This window comes from Scyliorhinus torazame, chromosome 13, assembly GCF_047496885.1.
Source record: "Scyliorhinus torazame isolate Kashiwa2021f chromosome 13, sScyTor2.1, whole genome shotgun sequence".
Taxonomy (NCBI): Eukaryota; Metazoa; Chordata; class Chondrichthyes; order Carcharhiniformes; family Scyliorhinidae; genus Scyliorhinus; species Scyliorhinus torazame.
Window position 1 is genome coordinate 98,793,822 of NC_092719.1, and position 26,439 is coordinate 98,820,260.

At 53.6% G+C, this 26,439-nt stretch overlaps 1 protein-coding gene across 3 annotated transcripts in view; it reads right to left on the reverse strand.

Annotated features, from left to right (window-relative positions):
- Positions 1-26,439, reverse strand: part of LOC140388204 (cyclin-dependent kinase 16-like) — a 688,814-nt gene that overhangs the window by 431,886 nt on the left and 230,489 nt on the right. For all 3 annotated transcript variants that reach the window (XM_072471989.1, XM_072471990.1, XM_072471991.1), the window contains one exon: positions 1,808-1,864. In XM_072471989.1, the coding sequence (XP_072328090.1) occupies positions 1,808-1,864 (57 nt within the window). The remainder of the gene's footprint in view (positions 1-1,807; positions 1,865-26,439) is intronic.

The window sequence follows — 26,439 nt, forward strand, 5'->3', positions numbered from 1 at the left end:
AGTGTGAGGTGATTCATTTTGGAAGGAATAACAGGAAGACGGAGTACTGGGCTAATGGTAAGATTCTTGGCAGTGTGGATGAGCAGAGAGATCTCGGTGTCCATGTACATAGATCCCTGAAAGTTGCCACTCAGGTTGAGAGGGTTGTTAAGAAGGCGTACGGTGTGTTAGCTTTTATTGGTAGAGGGATTGAGTTTCGGAGCCATGAGGTCATGTTGCAGCTGTACGAAACTCTGGTGCGGCCGCATTTGGAGTATTGCGTGCAATTCTGGTCGTCGCATTATAGGTAGGTAGGATGTGGAAGCATTGGAAAGGGTGCAGAGGAGATTTACCAGAATGTTGCTTGGTATGGAGGGAAGATCTTATGAGGAAAGGCTGAGGGACTTGAGGCTGTTTTCGTTAGAGAGAAGAAGGTTAAGAGGTGACTTAATTGGGCATACAAGATGATCAGAGGATTGGATAGGGTGGACAGTGAGAGCCTTTTTCCTCGGATGGTGATGTCTAGCACGAGGGGACATACCTTTAAATTGAGGGGAGATAGATATAAGACAGATGTCAGAGGTAGGTTCTTTACTCAGAGAGTAGTAAGGGTGTGGAATGCCCTGCCTGCAACAGTAGTGGACTCACCAACACTAAGGGTATTCAAATGGTCATTGGATAGACATGTGGACAAAAAGGGAATAGTGTAGATGGGCTTTAGAGTGGTTTCACAGGTCGGCGCAACATCGAGGGCCGAAGTTCTATGTCTTTGTAGAGGAGGAGTTTGAGTTGCCGGGCGGGAACGGATTTTGGTACCTCCAGGTACGGGATTTTGTCTGGAGGCAGGTTCCTGGCTTCCCTCGCCTCCCCCTGAGGGGGTTAAAGATAAAGTGATGTCAAAAACAGAGGTTGGAGAGGGGAGGGTATCGGAGATATACAAGGAGTTGATGGAGTGGGAAGGGATCCCTACAGGGAGGTGAAGAGGAAGTGGGAAGAGGAGCTGGGTGGAGAGATAGAATTCGAGCTGTGGGAAAAAGCCCTGAAAAGAGTCAATTCATCCTCGTCTTGTGCCAGACTTAGCTTGATCCAGTTCAAGGTGGTCCACAGGGCCCACATGACAGTAGCCCGGATGAGCAGGTTCTTTGAGGAGGTGGAGGACAGATGTGGGAGGTGTTGGGTAGCCCGGCAAACCATGTGCATATGTTTTGGGCTTGTCCGAAATTGAGGGGATTCTGGCAGGGATTCGCGGACGTTATGTCAGAGGTCCTGGAAGGGAGGATAACTCCGAGTCCAGAACTGGCAATATTTGGGGTATCGGAGGATCCGGGGGCCAAAGCGAGGGAGAGAGGCCGATGCTCTGGCCTTCTCCTCCCTGGTGTCCCGGAGATGGATTTTACTGGGATGGAGGGACTCGGAGCTCCCGAAGTCAGGGGCGTGGGTCAGCGATATGGCAGGGTTTCTCAGCCTGGAGAAAATCACATTTGCTTTGAGAGGATCAACTCAGGGGTTCGCCCGGAGATGGCAGCTGTTCATAGACTACTTCAAGTCAATTGAACGTCAGCAGTAAGGGGTGGGGGGAGAAACAGGAGGCATGGCAATGTTGTAACAGGACAGAGAATATTTACAGGCAGCTAGGGAATAGAGCGGGGGGAGGAGTAGCGTTGTTCTGTAGGTTGTTGTTTTTTTAATTCTTTGCGTGTGTCGGCTTGCGCGGGTGTGTAAGAGATGTTAATGTGTTAAACTCTGAGAATTACAAATGCCTCAATAAAATATTTTCTAAAAAAAAAAGAAAAGGATTTGTGCAACACAATAACTGTTTTTTGCTTACCTCTCCGAGTTTATCCAATTTGATATATGTTTCCAGTTTTCCAAACCCAATTTCTGACTGGAAATGAAAGAATAATACTTCAGCCTTCGTTTGTGAAACAGCCTACTTTAACATCCCACACAAAATCTGAAATTCCCAACTTAAGAAAGCAATCCCTATGTTTTGATCTGGTAATGAACAGTCAAGGATTTGGCGACACTGCAAGATATTTTGTGTTAGGCATCATCACTGTCGTGTTGGGTGCTCTGCTACACAGACAAACCAACACGGTTGCGGAAGGTACAACTCAGTTTTATTACTAACAATATTAACATTTGTAAACTGGTTACTGTGGTTCATTCATTACCCTCTAACCTGTGGACCCAGCCCTAACACTATCTTGGAGAGGCACTCAGCACATGGTGAATGTCTGAGTGGCTTGCTGTGAGCTCTGTGCCCTGAGCTGTCTCCTGCTGGAATGAATCTGAAGTGTCATGTTCCCCGTTTTATAGTGTGTCTGTTCTTGCTTGTGATTGGCTGTGATGTTGCGTGTGTGTTGATTGGTCCGTTGATCTGTCCATCAGTGTGTATGTGTGTTTGCACCATGATGTTTATCTGAATATCATGACAATCACTTCCTGTGTTGTGAAAACTCTCCGTTCCATTCTTCTCCTGGTCAAAAGCAAAGTCCACTGAATGAAACCTGGGCAGCCTTCCCTTCACTGTACAGCTACGTCGCTCAGCTGCTCTGTATTTTCAGCATTTGGAGTAATTTGTCAGTATTTCCCAGCTTAGAGATGGCAGTTACACAGCAGATCTTTCAGCCCTCCTGGCTGGTAAAGTACTTATGAATTCACATGGTCCCATTTTGCTGCTGTTTTACTGTCAGTAAAAGGGAGAGCGGAGTTGACAGATTGTGGTAAAATTCCAGCTGCTTGGGGAAGCAAACCAATCATTCTCAACTCCTCTGCTTATACAGAATGGTTAGAATCTCAGAATGGGAACCGCACAGGAGGCCATTTGACCCATCATGTCTGCACCGAAGGAGCAACTCACCCAGTGCCATTCCCCCATCTACTCCCCAGAACCCTGCACATTCGTACTTTTCAGGGAACAGTCAAATTCCACCTTGAAAGCATCGACGGAAACAGCCAGTACATTCCAGATCCTAACCACTCGCTGTGTGAATTTGTCTCCACCACACTCACAGATAGTACATTCCAGATCCTAACCACTCGCTGTGTGAATCTGTCTCCACCACACTCACAGACAGTACATTCCAGATCCTAACCACTCGCTGTGTGAATTTGTCTCCACCACACTCACAGATAGTACATTCCAGATCCTAACCACTCGCTGTGTGAATCTGTCTCCACCACACTCACAGACAGTACATTCGAATCTATCTCCACCACACTTACAGACAGTACGTTCCAGATACTAACCACTTGTTGTGTGAATCTGTCTGCATCACATTCTCAGATAGGACAGTCAAGATCCCCTACAGTACGAAGTCTTACAACACCAGGTTAAAGTCCAACAGGTTTGTTTCGATGTCACTAGCTTTCGGAGCGCTGCTCCTTCCTCAGGTGAATGAAGAGGTCTGTTCCAGAAACACATATAATGACAAATTCAAAGATGCCAAACAATGCTAAGAATGCGAGCATTAGCAGCTGATTAAATCTTTACAGATCCAGAGATGGGGTAATCCCAGGTTAAAGAGGTGTGAATTGTATCAAGCCAGGACAGTTGGTAGGATTTCGCAGGCCAGATGGTGGGGGATGAATGTAATGCGACATGAATCCCAGGTCCCGGTTGAGGCCGCACTCATGTGTGCGGAACTTGGCTATAAGTTTCTGCTCGGCGATTCTGCGTTGTCGCGGGTCCTGAAGGCCGCCTTGGAGAACGCTTACCCGGAGATCGGAGGCTGAATGCCCTTGACTGCTGAAGTGTTCCCCGACTGGAAGGGAACATTCCTGCCTGGTGATTGTTGCGCGATGTCCGTTCTTTGAATTTGTCATTATATGTGTTTCTGGAACAGACCTCTTCATTCACCTGAGGAAGGAGCAGCGCTCCGAAAGCTAGTGACATCGAAACAAACCTGTTGGACTTTAACCTGGTGTTGTAAGACTTCGTACTGTGCTCACCCCAGTCCAACGCCGGCATCTCCACATCAAAGATCCCCTACGTGTGTTGAGAGTATGTGTGTGACTGTGTGGGAAAGTGCGTGAGAGGATGTGTGTGAGAGGGTGTGTGTGAGAGGGTGTGTGTGAGAGGGTGGGTGTGAGAGGGTGTGTGTGAGAGGGTGTGTGTGAGAGGGTGTGTGTGAGAGGGTGGGTGTGAGAGGGTGTGCGTGAGAGGGTGTGTGTGAGAGGGTGTGTGTGAGAGGGTGTGTGTGAGAGGGTGTGTGTGAGAGGGTGTGTGTGAGGGTATGTGTGACTGTGTGGGAAAGTGTGCGAGACGGTGTGTGAGAGGGTGTGTGTGTGAGAGAGTGTGTGTGAGAGAGTGTGTGTGAGAGAGTGTGTGTGAGAGGGTGTGTGTGAGAGGGTATGTGTGAAAGGGTGTGTGTGAGAGGGTGTGTGTGAGAGGGTGTGTGTGAGATGGTGTGTGTGAGAGGGTGTGTGTGAGAGGGTGTGTGTGAGAGGGTGTGTGTGAGAGGGCGTGTGAGAGCCGGTGTGTGTGAGACGGTGTGTGTGAGAGGGTGTGTGTGAGAGGGTGTGTGTGTGAGGGTGTGTGTGAGGGTGTGTGTGACTGTGTGGGAAAGTGTGTGAGACGATGTGTGTGAGAGGGTGTGTGTGAGAGAGTGTGCGTGAGAGAGTGTGTGTGAGAGGGTGTGTGTGTGAGAGGGTGTGTGTGTGAGAGGGTGTGTGCGTGAGAGGGTGTGTGTGTGAGAGGGTGTGTGTGTGTGAGAGGGTGTGTGTGAGAGGTGTGTGTGAGGGTGTGTGTGTGAGAGGGTGTGTGTGAGAGGGTGTGTGTGAGAGGGTGTGTGTGAGGGTGTGTGTGTGAGAGGGTGTGTGTGAGAGGGTGTGTGTGAGAGGGGGTGTGTGAGAGGGTGTGTGAGAGGGTGTGTGTGTGAGAGGGTGTGTGTGAGAGGGTGTGTGTGTGAGGGTGTGTGTGAGAGGGGGTGTGTGAGAGGGGGGGGGTGAGAGGGTGTGTGTGAGAGGGGGGGTGTGAGGGTGTGTGTGTGAGAGGGCGTGTGTAAGAGGGTGTGAGTGAGACGGTGTGTGTGAGAGGGTGTGTGTGTGAGGGTGTGTGTGAGGGTGTGTGTGACAGTGTGGGAAAGTGTGTGAGACGATGTGTGTGAGAGGGTGTGTGTGAGAGAGTGTGTGTGAGAGGGTGTGGGTGAGAGGGTGTGTGTGAGAGTGTGTGTGTGTGAGAGGGTGTGTGTGTGAGAGGGTGTGTGTGAGGGTATGTGTGACTGTGTGGGAAAGTGTGCGAGACGGTGTGTGAGAGGGTGTGTGTGTGAGAGAGTGTGTGTGAGAGAGTGTGTGTGAGAGGGTGTGTGTGAAAGGGTGTGTGTGAGAGGGTGTGTGTGAGAGGGTGTGTGTGAGATGGTGTGTGTGAGAGGGTGTGTGTGAGAGGGTGTGTGTGAGAGGGTGTGTGTGAGAGGGTGTGTGAGAGCCGGTGTGTGTGAGACGGTGTGTGTGAGAGGGTGTGTGTGAGAGGGTGTGTGTGTGAGGGTGTGTGTGTGAGAGGGTGTGTGTGAGAGGGTGTGTGTGTGAGGGTGTGTGTGAGAGGGGGTGTGTGAGAGGGGGGGGGGGGTGAGAGGGTGTGTGTGAGGGGGTGTGTGTCAGAGGGGGTGAGTCAGAGGGTGTGTGTGAGAGGGGGGGTGTGAGAGGGTGTGTGTGAGAGGGGGGTGTGAGGGTGTGTGTGTGAGAGGGCGTGTGTAAGAGGGTGTGAGTGAGACGGTGTGTGTGAGAGGGTGTGTGTGTGAGGGTGTGTGTGAGGGTGTGTGTGACTGTGTGGGAAAGTGTGTGAGACGATGTGTGTGAGAGGGTGTGTGTGAGAGAGTGTGTGTGAGAGGGTGTGGGTGAGAGGGTGTGTGTGAGAGTGTGTGTGTGTGAGAGGGTGTGTGTGTGAGAGGGTGTGTGTGAGGGTATGTGTGACTGTGTGGGAAAGTGTGCGAGACGGTGTGTGAGAGGGTGTGTGTGTGAGAGAGTGTGTGTGAGAGAGTGTGTGTGAGAGGGTGTGTGTGAAAGGGTGTGTGTGAGAGGGTGTGTGTGAGAGGGTGTGTGTGAGATGGTGTGTGTGAGAGGGTGTGTGTGAGAGGGTGTGTGTGAGAGGGTGTGTGTGAGAGGGTGTGTGAGAGCCGGTGTGTGTGAGACGGTGTGTGTGAGAGGGTGTGTGTGAGAGGGTGTGTGTGTGAGGGTGTGTGTGAGGGTGTGTGTGACTGTGTGGGAAAGTGTGTGAGACGATGTGTGTGAGAGGGTTTGTGTGAGAGAGTGTGTGTGAGAGAGTGTGTGTGAGAGGGTGTGTGTGTGAGAGGGTGTGTGTGTGAGAGGGTGTGTGTGTGAGAGGGTGTGTGTGTGTGAGAGGGTGTGTGTGAGAGGGGTGTGTGTGAGGGTGTGTGTGTGAGAGGGTGTGTGAGAGGGTGTGTGTGAGAGGGGGGGTGTGAGAGGGTGTGTGAGGGTGTGTGTGTGAGAGGGTGTGTGTGAGAGGGTGTGTGTGAGAGGGGGTGTGTGAGAGGGTGTGTGTGAGGGTGTGTGTGTGAGAGGGTGTGTGTGAGAGGGTGTGTGTGTGAGGGTGTGTGTGAGAGGGGGTGTGTGAGGGGGGGGCTGTGAGAGGGTGTGTGTGAGGGGGTGTGTGTCAGAGGGGGTGAGTCAGAGGGTGTGTGTGAGAGGGGGTGTGTGAGAGGGTGTGTGTGAGAGGGGGGGTGTGAGGGTGTGTGCGTGAGAGGGCGTGTATGAGAGGGTGTGAGTGAGACGGTGTGTGTGAGAGGGTGTGTGTGTGAGGGTGTGTGTGAGGGTGTGTGTGACTGTGTGGGAAAGTGTGTGAGACGATGTGTGTGAGAGGGTGTGTGTGAGAGAGTGTGTGTGAGAGGGTGTGTGTGTGAAAGGGTGTGTGTGGGAGTGTGTGTGTGTGAGAGGGTGTGTGTGTGAGAGGGTGTGTGTGTGAAAGGTTGTGTGGGTGAGAGGGTGTGTGAGAGAGGGTGTGTGTGAGAGGGTGTGTGTGAGAGGGTGTGTGTGAGAGGGTGGTGTGTGAGAGGGTGGTGTGTGAGAGGGTGTGTGTGAGATGGTGTGTGTGACAGGGTGTGTGTGCGAGGGGATGTGTGAGAGGGTGTGTGTGAGAGGGGGGGTGTGAGAGGGTGTGTGTGAGAGGGGTGTGTGTGAGAGGGTGTGTGTGAGAGGGTGTGTGTGAGAGGGAGTGTGTGAGAGGGTGTGTGTGAGAGGTGGGGGGGTGAGAGGGTGTTAGTGAGAGGGGGTGTGTGTGAGAGGGTGTGTGTGAGAGGGTGTGTGTGAGAGGGTGTGTGAGAGGGGGGGATGTGAGAGTGTGTGTGTGAAAGGGTGTGTGTGAGAGGGTGTGTGTGAGAGGGGGGTGTGTGAGAGGGTGTGTGTGAGAGGGTGCGTGTGAGAGGGTGCGTGTGAGAGGGTGTGTGTGAGAGGGTGTGTGTGAGAGGATGTGTGTGAGAGGGTTAGTGTGAGGGGGGTGAGAGGGTGTGTGAGAGAGGGGGGTGTGAGAGGGTGTGTGTGAGAGGGTGTGTGTGAGAGGGTGTGTGTGAGAGGGGGGGTGTGAGGGGGGGTGAGGGGGGGTGTGAGAGGGTGTGTGTGAGAGGGTGTGTGTGAGAGGGTGTGTGTGAGAGGGTGTGTGTGAGAGGGGGGGTGTGAGAGGGGGTGTGTGAGAGGGTGTGTGTGAGAGGGGGGGTGTGAGAGGGTGTGTGTGAGAGGGTGTGTGTGAGAGGGTGTGTGTGAGAGGGTGTGTGTGAGGGTGTGTGAGAGAGGGTGTGTGTGAGAGGGTGTGTGTGAGAGGGTGTGTGTGAGAGGGTGTGTGTGTGAGGGTGTGTGTGAGTGGGTGTGTGTGAGACGGTGTGTGTGAGACGGTGTGTGTGAGAGGGTGTGCGTGAGAGGGTGTGCGTGAGTGGGTGTGCGTGAGGGTGTGCGTGAGAGGGTGTGCGTGAGAGGGTGTGTGTGAGAGGGTGTGCGTGAGAGGGTGTGCGTGAGAGGGTGTGCGTGAGAGGGTGTGCGTGAGAGGGTGTGCGTGAGTGGGTGTGCGTGAGAGGGTGTGCGTGAGAGGGGGTGTGAGAGGGTGTGTGTGAGAGGGTGTGTGTGAGAGGGTGTGCGTGAGAGGGTGTGCGTGAGAGGGTGTGCGTGAGAGGGTGTGCGTGAGAGGGTGTGTGAGAGGGGGGTGTGAGAGGGTGTGTGTGAGAGGGGGGGTGTGAGAGAGTGTGCGTGAGAGGGTGTGTGTGAGAGGGTGTGTGTGAGAGGGTGTGTGTGAGAGGGTGTGTGTGAGAGGGTGTGTGTGAGTGGGTGTGTGTGAGAGGGTGCGTGTGAGAGGGTGCGTGTGAGTGGGTGCGTGTGAGAGGGGGTGTGTGAGAGTGTGTGTGTGAGAGGGTGTGTGTGAGAGTGTGTGTGTGAGAGGGTGTGTGTGAGAGGGGTGTGTGTGAGAGGGGTGTGTGTGAGAGGATGTGTGTGAGAGGGTGTGTGTGAGAGGGTGTGTGTGAGTGGGTGTGTGTGAGAGGGTTTGTGAGAGGGTGTGTGTGAGTGGTTGTGTGTGAGTGGGTGTGTGTGAGTGGGTGTGTGTGAGTGGGTGTGTGTGAGAGGGTGTGTGAGAGGGTGTGTGTGAGAGGGTGTGTGTGAGAGGGTGTGTGTGAGAGGGTGTGTGTGTGAGGGTGTGTGTGAGAGGGGTGTGTGTGAGAGGATGTGTGTGAGAGGGTGTGTGTGAGTGGGTGTGTGTGAGAGGGTTTGTGAGAGGGTGTGTGTGACTGTGGGAAAGTGTGTGAGACGATGTGTGTGAGAGGGTGTGTGTGAGAGAGTGTGTGTGAGAGGGTGTGTGTGAGAGGGGGGGTGTGAGAGGGGGGGTGTGAGAGGGGGGTGTGAGGGTGTGTGTGTGAGAGGGCTTGTGTGAGAGGTGTGAGTGAGACGGTGTGTGTGAGAGGGTGTGTATGTGAGGGTGTGAGTGAGGGTGTGTGTGACTGTGTGGGAAAGTGTGTGAGACGATGTGTGTGAGAGGGTGTGTGTGAGAGAGTATGTGTGAGAGGGTGTGTGTGAGAGGGTGTGTGTGTGAGAGGGTGTGTGTGTGAGAGGGTGTGTGTGTGAGAGGGTGTGTGTGAGAGGGTGTGTGAGAGAGGGGGTGTGTGAGAGGGTGTGTGTGAGAGGGTGTGTGTGAGAGGGGGGTGTGTGAGAGGGTGTGTGTGAGATGGTGTGTGTGAGAGGGTGTGTGTGAGAGGGGGTGTGTGAGAGGGTGTGTGTGAGAAGGTGTGTGTGAGAGGGTGTGTGTGAGAGGGTGTGTGTGAGAGGGTGTGTGTGAGAGGGTGTGTGTGAGAGGGGGTGTGTGAGAGGGGGTGTGTGAGAGGGTGTGTGTGAGAGGGGGGGTGTGAGAGGGTGTGTGTGAGAGGGTGTGTGTGAGAGGGTGTGTGAGAGGGTGTGTGTGAGAGGGTGTGTGTGAGAGGGTGTGTGTGAGAGGGTGTGTGTGAGAGGGTGTGTGTGAGTGGGTGTGTGTGAGAGGTTGTGCGTGAGAGGGTGTGCGTGAGAGGGTGTGCGTGAGAGGGTGTGCGTGAGAGGGTGTGCGTGAGAGGGTGTGCGTGAGAGGGTGTGCGTGAGAGGGTGTGCGTGAGAGGGTGTGCGTGAGAAGGTGTGCGTGACAGGGTGTGTGAGAGGGGGTGTGTGAGAGGGGGTGTGTGAGAGGGTGTGTGTGAGAGGGGGGGTGTGAGAGGGTGTGTGTGAGAGGGTGTGTGTGAGAGGGTGTGTGTGAGAGGGTGTGTGTGAGGGTGTGTGTGAGAGGGTGTGTGTGAGAGGGTGTGTGTGAGAGGGTGTGTGTGAGAGGGTGTGTGTGAGAGGGTGTGTGTGTGAGGGTGTGTGTGAGTGGGTGTGTGTGAGAGGGTGTGTGTGAGAGGGTGTGTGTGAGAGGGTGTGCGTGAGAGGGTGTGCGTGAGTGGGTGTGCGTGAGAGGGTGTGCGTGAGAGGGAGTGCGTGAGAGGGTGTGCGTGAGAGGGTGTGCGTGAGAGGGTGTGCGTGAGAGGGTGTGCGTGAGAGGGTGTGCGTGAGAGGGTGTGCGTGAGTGGGTGTGCGTGAGAGGGTGTGCGTGAGAGGGGGTGTGAGAGGGTGTGCGTGAGAGGGTGTGCGTGAGAGGGTGTGCGTGAGAGGGTGTGTGAGAGGGGGGGTGTGAGAGGGTGTGTGTGAGAGGGGGGGTGTGAGAGAGTGTGCGTGAGAGGGTGTGTGTGAGAGGGTGTGTGTGAGAGGGTGTGTGTGAGAGGGTGTGTGTGAGAGGGTGTGTGTGAGTGGGTGTGTGTGAGAGGGTGCGTGTGAGAGGGTGCGTGTGAGTGGGTGCGTGTGAGAGGGGGTGTGTGAGAGGGGGTGTGTGAGAGGGTGTGTGTGAGAGTGTGTGTGTGAGAGGGTGTGTGTGAGAGGGGTGTGTGTGAGAGGATGTGTGTGAGAGGGTGTGTGTGAGAGGGTGTGTGTGAGTGGGTGTGTGTGAGAGGGTTTGTGAGAGGGTGTGTGTGAGTGGTTGTGTGTGAGTGGGTGTGTGTGAGAGGGTTTGTGAGAGGGTGTGTGTGAGAGGGGGTGTGTGAGAGGGTGTGTGTGAGAGGGTGTGTGTGAGTGGGTGTGTGTGAGTGGGTGTGTGTGAGAGGGTGTGTGAGAGGGTGTGTGTGAGAGGGTGTGTGTGAGAGGGTGTGTGTGAGAGGGTGTGTGTGTGAGGGTGTGTGTGAGAGGGGTGTGTGTGAGAGGATGTGTGTGAGAGGGTGTGTGTGAGTGGGTGTGTGTGAGAGGGTTTGTGAGAGGGTGTGTGTGACTGTGGGAAAGTGTGTGAGACGATGTGTGTGAGAGGGTGTGTGTGAGAGAGTGTGTGTGAGAGGGGGGGTGTGAGAGGGGGGGTGTGAGAGGGGGGGTGTGAGAGGGGGGTGTGAGGGTGTGTGTGTGAGAGGGTGTGTGTGAGAGGGTGTGAGTGAGACGGTGTGTGTGAGAGGGTGTGTATGTGAGGGTGTGTGTGAGGGTGTGTGTGACTGTGTGGGAAAGTGTGTGAGACGATGTGTGTGAGAGGGTGTGTGTGAGAGAGTATGTGTGAGAGGGTGTGTGTGAGAGGGTGTGTGTGTGAGAGGGTGTGTGTGTGAGAGGGTGTGTGTGTGAGAGGGTGTGTGAGAGAGGGGGGGTGTGAGAGGGTGTGTGTGAGAGGGTGTGTGTGAGAGGGGTGTGTGTGAGAGGGTGTGTGTGAGATGGTGTGTGTGAGAGGGTGTGTGTGAGAGGGTGTGTGTGAGAGGGTGTGTGTGAGAGGGTGTGTGTGAGAGGGTGTGTGTGAGAGGGGGTGTGTGAGAGGGGGTGTGTGAGAGGGGGTGTGTGAGAGGGGGGGTGTGAGAGGGGGGGTGTGAGAGGGTGTGTGTGAGAGGGTGTGTGTGAGAGGGTGTGTGTGAGAGGGTGTGTGTGAGAGGGTGTGTGTGAGGGTGTGTGTGAGAGGGTGTGTGTGAGTGGGTGTGTGTGAGAGGTTGTGTGTGAGAGGGTGTGTGTGAGAGGGTGTGTGTGAGAGGGTGTGCGTGAGAGGGTGTGCGTGAGAGGGTGTGCGTGAGAGGGTGTGGGTGAGAGGGTGTGGTGAGAGGGTGTGCGTGAGAGGGTGTGCGTGAGAGGGTGTGCGTGAGAGGGTGTGCGTGAGAAGGTGTGCGTGACAGGGTGTGTGAGAGGGGGTGTGTGAGAGGGTGTGTGTGAGAGGGGGGGTGTAAGAGGTGGGGTGTGAGAGGGTGTGCGTGAGAGGGTGTGCGTGAGAGAGTGAGTGTGAGAGGGTGTGTGTGAGAGGGTGTGTGTGAGTGGGTGTGTGTGAGAGGGTGCGTGTGAGAGGGTGCGTGTGAGTGGGTGCGTGTGAGAGGGGGTTTGTGAGAGGGGGTGTGTGAGAGGGTGTGTGTGAGAGTGTGTGTGTGAGAGGGTGTGTGTGAGAGGGGTGTGTGTGAGAGGATGTGTGTGAGAGGGTGTGTGTGAGAGGGTGTGTGTGAGTTGGTGTGTGTGAGAAGGTTTGTGAGAGGGTGTGTGTGAGAGGGTGTGTGAGTGGGTGTGTGTGAGAGGGTGTGTGAGAGGGGGGGTGTGAGAGGGTGTGTGTGAGAGGGTGTGTGTGAGAGGGTGTGTGTGAGAGGGTGTGTGTGTGAGGGTGTGTGTGAGAGGGGTGTGTGTGAGAGGATGTGTGTGAGAGGGTGTGTGTGAGAGGGTGTGTGTGAGAGGGTTTGTGAGAGGGTGTGTGTGAGAGGTTGTGTGTGAGTGGGTGTGTGTGAGAGGGTGTGTGAGAGGGTGTGTGTGAGAGGGTGTGTGTGAGAGGATGTGTGTGAGAGGGTGTGTGTGAGAGGGTGTGTGTGAGAGGGTTTGTGAGAGGGTGTGTGTGAGAGGGTGTGTGTGAGTGGGTGTGTGTGAGAGGGTGTGTGAGAGGGTGTGTGTGAGTGGGTGTGTGTGAGAGGGTGTGTGAGAGGGGGGTGTGAGAGGGTGTGTGTGAGGGGGAGTGTGAGAGGGTGTGTGTGAGAGGGTGTGCGTGAGAGGGTGTGCGTGAGAGGGTGTGTGTGAGAGGGTGTGTGTGAGAGGGGGTGTGTGAGAGGGTGTGTGTGAGAGGGTGTGTGAGAGGGGGGGTGTGAGAGGGTGTGTGTGAGAGGGGGAGTGTGAAAGGGTGTGCGTGAGAGGGGGTGTGTGAGTGGGTGTGTGTGAGAGGGTGTGTGTGAGAGGGTGTGTGTGAGAGGGTGTGTGAGTGGGTGTGTGAGAGAGGGTGTGTGAGAGGGTGTGTGTGAGAGGGGGAGTGTGAGAGGGTGTGCGTGAGAGGGTGTGCGTGAGAGGGTGTGTGTGAGAGGGTGTGTGTGAGAGGGTGTGTGTGAGAGGGGGTCTGTGAGAGGGTGTGAGAGGGTGTGTGTGAGAGGGTGTGTGTGAGAGGGTGTGTGTGAGAGGGTGTGTGTGAGAGGGGGTGTGTGAGAGGGTGTGTGTGAGAGGGTGTGTGTGAGAGGGTGTGTGTGAGAGGGTGTTTGTGAGAGGGTGTGTGTGAGAGGTTGTGTGTGAGTGGGTGTGTGTGAGAGGGTGTGTGAGAGGGTGTGTGTGAGAGGGTGTGTGTGAGAGGATGTGTGTGAGAGGGTGTGTGTGAGAGGGTGTGTGTGAGAGGGTTTGTGAGAGGGTGTGTGTGAGAGGGTGTGTGTGAGTGGGTGTGTGTGAGAGGGTGTGTGAGAGGGTGTGTGTGAGTGGGTGTGTGTGAGAGGGTGTGTGAGAGGGGGGTGTGAGAGGGTGTGTGTGAGGGGGAGTGTGAGAGGGTGTGCGTGAGAGGGTGTGCGTGAGAGGGTGTGCGTGAGAGGGTGTGTGTGAGAGGGTGTGTGTGAGAGGGGGTGTGTGAGAGGGTGTGTGTGAGAGGGTGTGTGAGAGGGGGGGTGTTAGAGGGTGTGTGTGAGAGGGGGAGTGTGAGAGGGTGTGTGAGAGGAGGTGTGTGAGTGGGTGTGTGTGAGAGGGTGTGTGTGAGAGGGTGTGTGTGAGAGGGTGTGTGAGTGGGTGTGTGTGAGAGGGTGTGTGAGAGGGTGTGTGTGAGAGGGTGTGTGTGAGAGGGTGTGTGTGAGAGGGGGTCTGTGAGAGGGTGTGAGAGGGTGTGTGTGAGAGGGTGTGTGTGAGAGGGGGAGTGTGAGAGGGTGTGTGTGAGAGGGTGTGTGTGAGAGGGTGTTTGTGAGAGGGTGTGTGTGAGAGGGGGGGTGTGAGAGGGTGTGTGTGAGAGGGTGTGTGAGTGGGTGTGTGTGAGAGGGTGTGTGAGAGGGGGGTGTGAGACGGTGTGTGTGAGAGGGGCAGTGTGAGAGGGTGTGCGTGAGAGGGTGTGTGTGAGAGGGTGTGTGTGAGAGGGTGTGTGTGAGAGGGTGTGTGTGAGTGGGTGTGTGTGAGAGGGTGTGTGTGAGAGGGTGTGTGTGAGAGGGTGTGCGTGAGAGGGTGTGCGTGAGAGGGTGTGCGTGAGAGGGTGTGGGTGAGAGGGTGTGGGTGAGAGGGTGTGTGTGAGAGGGTGTGCGTGAGAGGGTGTGCATGAGAGGGTGTGCGTGAGAAGGTGTGCGTGACAGGGTGTGTGACAGGGGGTGTGTGAGAGGGTGTGTGTGAGAGGGGGGGTGTGAGAGGTGGGGTGTGAGAGGGTGTGCGTGAGAGGGTGTGCGTGAGAGAGTGTGTGTGAGAGGGTGTGTGTGAGAGGGTGTGTGTGAGAGGGTGTGTGTGAGTGGGTGTGTGTGAGAGGGTGCGTGTGAGAGGGTGCGTGTGAGTGGTTGCGTGTGAGAGGGGTTTTGTGAGAGGGGGTGTGTGAGAGGGTGTGTGTGAGAGTGTGTGTGTGAGAGGGTGTGTGTGAGAGGGGTGTGTGTGAGAGGATGTGTGTGAGAGGGTGTGTGTGAGAGGGTGTGTGTGAGTGGGTGTGTGTGAGAGGGTTTGTGAGAAGGTGTGTGTGAGAGGGTGTGTGTGAGTGGGTGTGTGTGAGAGGGTGTGTGAGAGGGGGGGTGTGAGAGGGTGTGTGTGAGAGGGTGTGTGTGAGAGGGTGTGTGTGAGAGGGTGTGCGTGAGAGGATGTGTGTGAGAGGGTGTGTGTGAGAGGGTGTGTGTGAGAGGGTTTGTGAGAGGGTGTGTGTGAGAGGGTGTGTGTGAGTGGGTGTGTGTGAGAAGGTGTGTGAGAGGGTGTGTGTGAGAGGGTGTGTGTGAGAGGGTGTGTGTGAGAGGGTTTGTGAGAGGGTGTGTGTGAGAGGGTGTGTGTGAGTGGGTGTGTGTGAGAGGGTGTGTGAGAGGGTGTGTGTGAGTGGGTGTGTGTGAGAGGGTGTGTGAGAGGGGGGTGTGAGAGGGTGTGTGTTTGGCGGAGTGTGAGCGGGTGTGCGTGAGAGGGTGTGCGTGAGAGGGTGTGTGTGAGAGGGTGTGTGTGAGAGGGTGTGTGTGAGTGGGTGTGTGTGAGAGGGTGTGTGAGAGGGTGTGTGTGAGTGGGTGTGTGTGAGAGGGTGTGTGAGAGGGGGGTGTGAGAGGGTGTGTGTGAGGCGGAGTGTGAGAGGGTGTGCGTGAGAGGGTGTGCGTGAGAGGGTGTGCGTGAGAGGGTGTGTGTGAGAGGGTGTGTGTGAGAGGGGGTGTGTGAGAGGGTGTGTGTGAGAGGGTGTGTGAGTGGGTGTGTGTGAGAGGGTGTGTGAGAGGGGGGTGTGAGAGGGTGTGTGTGAGAGGGGGAGTGTGAGAGGGTGTGCGTGAGAGGGGGTGTGTGAGAGGGGGTGTGTGAGAGGGTGTGTGTGAGAGGGTGTGTGTGAGAGGGTGTGTGAGTGGGTGTGTGTGAGAGGGTGTGTGAGAGGGTGTGTGTGAGAGGGGGAGTGTGAGAGGGTGTGCGTGAGAGGGTGTGCGTGAGAGGGTGTGTGTGAGAGGGTGTGTGTGAGAGGGGGTGTGTGAGAGGGGGTCTGTGAGAGGGTGTGTGTGAGAGGTTGTATGTGAGAGGGTGTGTGTGAGAGGGTGTGTGTGAGAGGGGGAGTGTGAGAGGGTGTGTGTGAGAGGGTGTGTGTGAGAGGGGGTGTGTGAGAGGGTGTGTGTGAGAGGGTGTGTGTGAGAGGGGGTGTGTGAGAGGGTGTGTGTGAGAGGGTGTGTGAGTGGGTGTGTGTGAGAGGGTGTGTGAGAGGGGGTGTGTGAGACGGTGTGTGTGAGAGGGGCAGCGTGAGAGGGTGTGCGTGAGAGGGTGTGCGTGAGAGGGTGTGTGTGAGAGGGTGTGTGTGAGAGGGGGTGTGTGAGAGGGGGTCTGTGAGAGGGTGTGTGTGAGAGGGTGTGTGTGAGAGGGTGTGTGTGAGTGGGTGTGTGTGAGAGGGTGTGTGTGAGAGGGTGTGTGTGAGAGGGTGTGTGTGAGAGGGTGTGTGTGAGAGGGTGTGTGTGAGTGTGTGTGTGTGAGAGGGTGTGTGTGAGAGGGTGTGTGTGAGAGGGGGTGTGTGAGAGGGGGTCTGTGAGAGGGTGTGTGTGAGAGGGTGTGTGTGAGAGGGTGTGTGTGAGTGGGTGTGTGTGAGAGGGTGTGTGTGAGAGGGTGTGTGTGAGAGGGTGTGTGTGAGAGGGTGTGTGTGAGAGGGTGTGTGAGAGGGGGTGTGTGAGAGGGTGTGTGTGAGAGGGTGTGTGTGAGAGGGTGTGTGTGAGTGGGTGTGTGTGAGAGGGTGTGTGTGAGAGGGTGTGTGAGAGGGTGTGTGTGAGAGGGTGTGTGTGAGTGGGTGTGTGTGAGAGGGTGTGTGTGAGTGGGTGTGTGTGAGAGGGTGTGTGTGAGATGGTGTGTGTGAGAGGGTGTATGTGAGTGGGTGTGTGTGAGAGGGTGTGTGTGAGATGGTGTGTGTGAGAGGGTGTGTGTGAGTGGGTGTGTGTGAGAGGGTGTGTGTGAGAGGGTGTGTGTGAGAGGGTGTGTGTGAGTGGGTGTGTGTGAGAGGGTGTGTGTGAGAGGGTGTGTGTGAGTGGGTGTGTGTGAGAGGGTGTGTGTGAGTGGGTGTGTGTGAGTGGGTGTGTGTGAGAGGGTGTGTGTGAGAGGGTGTGTGTGAGAGGGTGTGTGTGAGTGGGTGTGTGTGAGTGGGTGTGTGTGAGAGGGTGTGTGTGAGAGGGTGTGTGTGAGAGGGTGTGTGTGAGAGGGTGTGTGTGAGAGGGTGTGTGTGAGAGGGTGTGTGTGAGAGTGGCCAGGATTCTCTGAAATCCCGGCCAAGTGTTGACACCAGCATCAAAACCGGCACGAGCGACTCTGGCATCAACGGGCCTCCAGGCCCCGTCATTCTCCCCTTCCTCAAGGGCTAGAACGTTGCCGGAGTGCTGTGCACTGCTCTGATGCCGAAAGCTGCCGCCGCGGGTCCGCGCATGCGCACCACGACCATCTCCGCGCCAGCCCCCGGGCAACATGGCGGAGCTCTACAGGGGCCCGGCACGGAGGAACATAGCCCCCGATCGCGGGCCTGGCCACCATGGAGGCCCCCTCCCCCCCGAGTCAGATCCCTTCGCTCCCCCACATGGACGGCCCCCACAGCCAGAAAGCCGAGGTCCCGCCGGGTGCGACCATATGTAAACCACGCCGGCAGGACTCGGCAGAACTCAGCGGGCACTCGGCCTGTCGAGCGCGGAGAATCGTTGAGGGCGCCGCTTTCAACGGCCCCCAGTCGGCGGCGCGGTGACCGCGTGGGCGTGATTGGCGCCGATTCTGCGGTCGCTGGACAATCGGCGGCCCGGCGGCAGAGCGGTGTGGTGGGATTCTCACGCACACCCCCCCCCCCCCGCCGATTCTCCGACCCGGTGCAGGCTCGGAAAATCCCCGCCAGTGTGTTTGTGAGAGTGTGTGGTTGTGAGCGAGTGCGTGTGTAGAATGCGAGTGTGAGTGCATGTGTGTGAGTGTGAGAGTGAGTTTGTGCACGTGTGTGAGTGAGTTTGTGCGTGTAAGTGAATTTATGTGTGTGTGTGTGAGTTTGTTCATGAATGTGAGTTTGTGCGCGTGTGTGTGTGAGTTTGTGTGTGTTTGTGCATGTGTGTGAGTTTGTGCACGTGTGAGTTTGTGCACGTGTATATATGAATGAGTTTGCCCGTGGTGTGTGAGCTTGTGCAAGTGTGTGAGTCAGTTTACGCATGTGTATGTGGGTTTGTGCATGCCTGTGTGTGCGCATTTGTGCATGTGTGTGTAAGTTTGTGCATGTGTATGTATGCATGAGAGTGAGCTTTTGTGCATGTGTGAGTTGTGCAGCTGTATGAGTTTGTGCATGTGCATGTGTGCGAGACTTTGTATGTGTGTGAATGCGTGTGTGTGTGAGTTCGTGGGAGTTTGTGTGGGTGTGAGAGTGTGTGTATATGTGTGTGAGTTTGTGCATGTGTGAGTGTGCGTATGTGTATGAGCGTGAGAGTGTTTGTGAGTGTGTGAGTGAGTTTGTGCCTGTGTGACTCAGTTTATATATGTGTGTCTGTGTGCATGTGTGAGAGCTTGTGCGTGTGTGAGAATTTGTACGTGCAAGAGTGAGTTTGAGCATGTGTGTTTGTGTGAGTGTGTGTGTGAGTTTGTGAGTGTGTGTGTGAGGTGGAGCGTGTACCTGTACGTGTGAGGTTGAATGTGTATATGTGAGTGACTTTCTGCGTGTGTGAGTGCGTTTGTGTGTGTGAGGTTGTGTACAGGTGTATGTAAGCTTGTGTGCATGTGTGAGAGTTTGTGCGTGTGTGAGAATTTATACATGTGTGAGAGTTTGTGCATGTGTGAGAGTTTGTACATGCAAGAGTGCGTTTGTGCATGTGTTTGTGCATGTGAGTAAGTGTGAGGTTGTGCGTGTATCTGTACATGTGAGGTTGAGTGTGTACGTGTGAGTGAGTTTGTGTGTGTGAGGTTGTGTACAGGTGTGTGTGAGCTTGTGTACATGTGTGAGAGTTTGTGTGCGTGTGTGAGATTGTGTGCATGTGTGTGAGATTGTGTGCATGTGTGAGAGATTGTGTGCGTGTGTGAGAGTTTGTGTACGTGTGTGAGAGATTGTGTGCATGTGTGAGAGTTTGTGTGAGAGATTGTGTGCATGTGTGAGAGTTTGTGTGCGTGAGTGAGTTTTGCGTGTGTGAGATTGTGTGCGTGTGAGTGTGAGTCTTTGCATGAGTGTGAATTTATGTGCGTGTGAGTGTGAATTTGTGCATGAATGTGAATTTGTGTGCTTGAGTGAGAGTTTGTGCATGTTAGTTTGTGTGTGTGTGAGAGAATGTGTCTGTGTATTTGTGTGTGTGTGTGAGTTTGTGCATGTGTGAGTGTGTGTGTATGTGTATAAGCGTGAGAGTGTGTGTGAGTTTGTGAGTTTCAGGGGAGGTTGTGTCTGTGTGTTTGTGTACATGAGTGTGTGAGTGAGTTTGTGCCTGCGTAAGTAAGTTTGTATGTGTGTGTGAGTCTGTGTGCATGTGTGAGAGTTTGTGCGTGTAAGAGTTTGCCATAGAATCAAAATGGAGTCTTTTTCAATAATTGCCATAGAATTTACAGTGCAGAAGGAGGCCATTCAGCCCATCAAGTCTGCACCGGCCCTTGGAAAGAGCACCCTATTGAACCCCACACTTCCACTCTATCCCTGTAACCCAGTAACCCAACCTAAACTTTTTTTGGACACTTAGGGCAATTTTGCACAGCCAATCCACCTAACCTGCACATCTTTGGACTGTGGGAGGAAACCGGAACACCCGGAGGAAACCTACGCAGACACGGGAAGGACGTGCCGACTCCACACAGAGAGTGACCCAAGCCGGGAATCAAACCTGGGACCCTGGAGCTTGGAACTGTGCTAACCACTGTGCTACCGTGCCACCCATAAGTTTGTGCGTGTGAGAATTTGTACGGGCAAGAGTGAATTTATGCGTGTGTGTTTGTGCATATGATGTGAGTAAGTGTGTAAGTTTGTGAGTGTGAGTGTGAGGTTGTGCGTGTACCTGTACGTGTACGGTTGAGTGTGTACGTGTGAGTGAGTTTCTGCGTGTGTGAGTGAGTTTGTGTATGTGAAGTTGTGTACAGGTGTGTGTGAGCTTGTGTACATGTGTGTGAGCTTGTGTACATGTGTGAGAGTTTGTGTGCGTGTGTGAGAGTTTGTGTGTGTTTGTACATGTGAGTGAGTTTGTGGTTTGTGTAAGCTTGTGTGCATGTGTGTGAGCTTGTGTACATGTGTAAGAGTTTGTGTGCATGTGTAAGAGTTTGTGTGCATGTGTAAGAGTTTGTGTGCATGTGTGAATGTTTTGTGCGTGTGAGTGAGTTTGTGTGAGTGGGTTTGTGAGTGCGTGAAGTTGTGGTGTACCTGTACGTGTGAGGTTGAGTGTGTACATGTGAGTGAATTTCCATGTGTGTGAGTGAGTTAATGTGTGTGAGGCTGTGTACAGGTGTGTGTGAGCTTGTGTGCATGTGTGAGAGTTTGTGCATGTGTGAGAGTGTGTGCATGTGTGAGAGTTTGTGCTTGTGTGTTTGTGCATGTGCGTGTGAGTGAGTGTGTAAGTTTGTGAGTGTGTGTGAGGTTGTGCGTGTATCTGTACATGTGAGGTTGAGTGTGTATGTGTGTGAGTTTCAGTGAGTGTGAGTGAGTTTGTGTGTGTGAAGTTGTGTACAGGTGTGTGTGAACATGTGTACAGGTGTGTGTGAGTTTGTGTGCACGTGTGAGTTTGTGTGCTTGTGTGAGAGATTGTGTGCGTGTGTGAGAGTTTGTGCATCTGAGTGAGTTTGTGTGTGTGAGTTTGTGCGTGTGTGAGATTGTGTTCCTGTGAGTGTGAATTTGTGCATATGAGTTTGTGTGTGTGAGTTTGTGCATCTGAGTGAGTGGGTTTGTGTGCTTGAGTGAGAGTTTGTGCATGAGAAATGAAAATGAAATGGAAATCGCTTATTGTCACAAGTAGACTTCAAATGAAGTTACTGTGAAAAGCCCCTAGTCACCACATTCCGGCGCCTGTTCGGGGAGGCTGTTACGGGAATCGAACTGTGCTGCTGGCCTGCCTTGGTCTGCTTTCAAAGCCAGCGATTTAGCAAAAAACAAAGAAAATTACAGCACAGGAACAGGCCCTTCAGCCCTCTCAGCCTGCGCCGATCCAGATCCTTTATCTAAACCGGTCGCCTATTTTCCAAGGATCTACTTCCCTCTGTTCCCTGCCCGTTCAAATATCTGTCTAGATGCAGCTTAAATGATGCTATCGTGCCCGCCTCTACCAACTCCCCAGGCAATTCATTCCAGGCACCCACCACCCTCTGCGTAAAAAACTTTCCACGCACATCTCCCTTAAACTTTCCCCCTCTCACCTTGAAATCGTGACCCTTGTAATTGACACCTCCACTCTTGGAAAAAGCTTGTTGCTATCCACCCTGTCCATACCTCTCATAATTTTGTAGACCTCAATCAGGTCCCCCCTCAACCTCTGTCTTATCAACGAAAACAATCCTAATCTACTCAACCTTTCTTCATAGCTAGCACCCTCCATACCTGGCAACATCCTGGTGAACCTCCTCTGCACCCTCTCTAAAGCATCCACATCCTTCTGGTAATGTGGCGACCAGAACTGTACGCAGTATTCCAAATGTGGCCTAACCAAAGTCCTATACAACTGTAACATGACCTGCCGACTCTTGTACTCAATACCCCGTCCGATGAAGGCAAGCATGCTGTATGCCTTCTTGACCACTCTATCGAGCTGCGTTGCCACCTTCAGGGTACAATGGATCTGAACTCCCTCTCTCTGTACATCAATTTTCCCCAGGACTCTTCCATTGACCGTATAGTCCGCTCTTGAATTGGATCTTCCAAAATGCATCACCTCGCATTTGCCTGGATTGAACTCCATCTGCCATTTCTCTGCCCAACTCTCCAATGTATCTATATTTTGCTGTATTCTCTGACAGTCCTCCTCGCTATCTGCAACTCCCCCAATCTTAGTGTGTGTGTGAGTTTGTGTGTGCGTGAGTTTGTGCATGTGTGTTTGTGTGCCTCTGAGTGGATGCATGTGAGTGAGAGTTTGTGTGTGTAGTGAGTTCGTGCATCTGAATGAGTTTGTGTGTGAGTGAGTTTGTATGGGTGTTTGTGATAGTGCATGTGAGTTTGTGAGTGTGAGCTTATGCGTGTGCCTCTGTGTGTGAGGTTGTGCGTTACATGTATGTGTGGGTTATGTTTGTGCATGTGAGGGAGTTTCTGCATGTGTGTGTTTGAGTGAGTTTGTGTGCATGTGTGTGTTGGTGCACATGAGTTTGTGCATGTGCGTTTATGTGTGTGTGTGTGAGTTTGTGCCTGTGCATGTGAGTATGTGCGTGTGAGTATGTGCATGTGAGTGGGTTTGGCTGTATGAGTGAGTTTGTGAGTGTATCTAAGTGAGTTTGCGTGTGGGCCGAATAGTCTCCTTTTGCACTGTATGTTCTATGTTCTATGTGTGTGCATTTGTGAGTGTGAGTTTGTGTGTGTGCATGTGAGTTTGTGCATGTGCATGTGAGTTTGTGCATGTGTGTGTGAATTTGTGTGCATGAGTTTGTGTGTGTGCATGTGAGTTTGTGCATGTGTGTGTGAATTTGTGTGTGTGCATGAGTTTGTGTGTGTGCATGTGAGTTTGTGCGTGTTTGTGTGTGTGCATGTGAATGCATGTGTGTGTGAGTGAGTTTGTGCATGTGTGTGTGTATATGTGAGTAGTGTGTTTGTGTGTGTAAATGTGAGTGGGTTTATACGTGGTCTATATGGGTTTATACGTGTCTTTGTGTGCGCATGCGTTTGTGTGTGTAAGTTTGTGTGTGTGAGTGAGTTTATGCGTGTTGCGTTGCGGATTGTCACGAGTAGGGTTCAATGAAGTTACTGTGAAAAGCCCCTAGTCGCCACATTCCGGCGCCTGTTCGGGGAGGCTGTTACGGGAATCGAACCGTGCTGCTGGCCTGTCTTGGTCTGCTTTAAAAGCCAGCGATTTAGCCGAGTGTGCTAAACCAGCCCCTCAACCAGCCCACAAATTGTGTGTGTGTGCATTGGGGATTGTGTGAGTTTGTGCGTGTGTGGGTGGGTTTATTTGCATGTGTGTGTTTCAGCGTGTATGTGAGCTTGTGCGTGTGTTTGAGTTTGTGCAGTGTGCACGCAATACTGGCACACAACACTGACACACAGTACACAACACCGGCACACAACACTGACACACAACACTGGCACACAACACTGACACACAGTACAGAACACCGGCACACAACACTGCGACACAACACTGGCACACAACACTGACACACAGTACACAACACCGGCACACAACACTGACACACAACACTGGCACACAACACTGACACACAGTACACAACACTGGCACACAACACTGGCACACAGTACACAACACCGGCACACAACACTGACACACAACACTGGCACACAACACTGACACACAGTACAGAACACCGGCACACAACACTGCGACACAACACTGGCACACAACACTGACACACAGTACAGAACACCGGCATATAACACTGCGACACAACACTGGCACACAACACTGACACACAGTACACAACACTGGCACACAACACTGACACACAGTACAGAACACCGGCACACAACGCTGGCACACAACACTGGCACACAGTACACAACACTGGCACACAACACTGACACACAGTACACAACACTGGCACACAACACTGGCACACAGTACAGAACACCGGCACACAACACTGCGACACAACACTGGCACACAACACTGACACACAGTACACAACACTGGCACACAACACTGGCACACAGTACACAACACCGGCACACAACACTGACACACAACACTGACACACAGTACAGAACACCGGCACACAACGCTGGCACACAACACTGGCACACAGTACACAACACCGGCACACAACACTGGCACACAACACTGGCACACAGTACACAACACCGGCACACAACACTGACACACAACACTGGCACACAACACTGACACACAGTACACAACACCAGCACACAACACTGCGACACAACACTGGCACACAACACTGACACACAGTACACAACACCGGCACACAACACTGACACACAACACTGGCACACAACACTGACACACAGTACACAACACCGGCACACAACACTGCGACACAACACTGGCATACAACACTGACACACAGTACACAACACTGGCACACAACACTGGCACACAGTACAGAACACCGGCACACAACACTGCGACACAACACTGGCACACAACACTGACACACAGTACACAACACTGGCACACAACACTGGCACACAGTACAGAACACCGGCACACAACACTGCGACACAACACTGGCACACAACACTGACACACAGTACACAACACTGGCACACAACACTGGCACACAGTACACAACACCGGCACACAACACTGACACACAACACTGGCACACAACACTGACACACAGTACAGAACACCGGCACACAACGCTGGCACACAACACTGCCACACAGTACACAACACCGGCACACAACACTGGCACACAGTACACAACACTGACACACAACACTGGCACACAACACTGACACACAGTACACAACACCGGCACACAACACTGCGACACAACACTGGCACACAACACTGACACACAGTACACAACACCGGCACACAACACTGACACACAACACTGGCACACAACACTGACACACAGTACACAACACCGGCACACAACACTGCGACACAACACTGGCACACAACACTGACACACAGTACACAACACCAGCACACAACACTGCGACACAACACTGACACACAGTACACAACACCGGCACACAACACTGACACACAACACTGGCACACAACACTGACACACAGTACACAACACCGGCACACAACACTGCGACACAACACTGGCACACAGTACACAACACCGGCACACAACACTGACACACAACACTGCGACACAACACTAGCACACAGTACACAACACCGGCACAGAACACTGACACACAACACTGGCACACAGTACACAACACCGGCACACAACACTGACACACAACACTGCGACACAACACTGGCACACAACACTGACACACAGTACACAACACTGGCACACAACACTGGCACACAGTACACAACACCGGCACACAACACTGACACACAACACTGGCACACAACACTGACACACAGTACAGAACACCGGCACACAACGCTGGCACACAACACTGGCACACAGTACACAACACCGGCACACAACACTGGCACACAGTACACAACACCGGCACACAACACTGACACACAACACTGGCACACAACACTGACACACAGTACACAACACCGGCACACAACACTGGCACACAGTACACAACACCGGCACACAACACCGGCACACAACACTGACACACAACACTGGCACACAACACTGACACACAGTACACAACACCGGCACACAACACTGCGACACAACACTGGCACACAACACTGACACACAGTACACAACACCAGCACACAACACTGCAACACAACACTGACACACAGTACACAACACTGACACACAACACTGACACACAACACTGGCACACAACACTGACACACAGTACACAACACCGGCACACAACACTGCGACACAACACTGGCACACAACACTGACACACAGTACACAACACCAGCACACAACACTGTGACACAACACTGACACACAGTACACAACACCGGCACACAACACTGACACACAACACCGGCACACAACACTGACACACAGTACACAACACCGGGACACAACACTGACACACAACACTGCGACACAACACTGGCATACAACACTGACACACAGTACACAACACCGGCACACAACACTGACACACAACACTGGCACACAACACTGACACACAGTACACAACACTGGCACACAACACTGGCACACAGTACACAACACCGGCACACAACACTGACACACAACACTGGCACACAACACTGACACACAGTACAGAACACCGGCACACAACACTGCGACACAACACTGGCACACAACACTGACACACAGTACAGAACACCGGCATATAACACTGCGACACAACACTGGCACACAACACTGACACACAGTACACAACACTGGCACACAACACTGACACACAGTACAGAACACCGGCACACAACGCTGGCACACGACACTGGCACACAGTACACAACACTGGCACACAACACTGACACACAGTACACAACACTGGCACACAACACTGGCACACAGTACAGAACACCGGCACACAACACTGCGACACAACACTGGCACACAACACTGACACACAGTACACAACACTGGCACACAACACTGGCACACAGTACACAACACCGGCACACAACACTGACACACAACACTGACACACAGTACAGAACACCGGCACACAACGCTGGCACACAACACTGGCACACAGTACACAACACCGGCACACAACACTGGCACACAACACTGGCACACAGTACACAACACCGGCACACAACACTGACACACAACACTGGCACACAACACTGACACACAGTACACAACACCGGCACACAACACTGCGACACAACACTGGCACACAACACTGACACACAGTACACAACACCGGCACACAACACTGACACACAACACTGGCACACAACACTGACACACAGTACACAACACCGGCACACAACACTGCGACACAACACTGGCATACAACACTGACACACAGTACACAACACTGGCACACAACACTGGCACACAGTACAGAACACCGGCACACAACACTGCGACACAACACTGGCACACAACACTGACACACAGTACACAACACTGGCACACAACACTGGCACACAGTACAGAACACCGGCACACAACACTGCGACACAACACTGGCACACAACACTGACACACAGTACACAACACTGGCACACAACACTGGCACACAGTACACAACACCGGCACACAACACTGACACACAACACTGGCACACAACACTGACACACAGTACAGAACACCGGCACACAACGCTGGCACACAACACTGCCACACAGTACACAACACCGGCACACAACACTGGCACACAGTACACAACACTGACACACAACACTGGCACACAACACTGACACACAGTACACAACACCGGCACACAACACTGCGACACAACACTGGCAC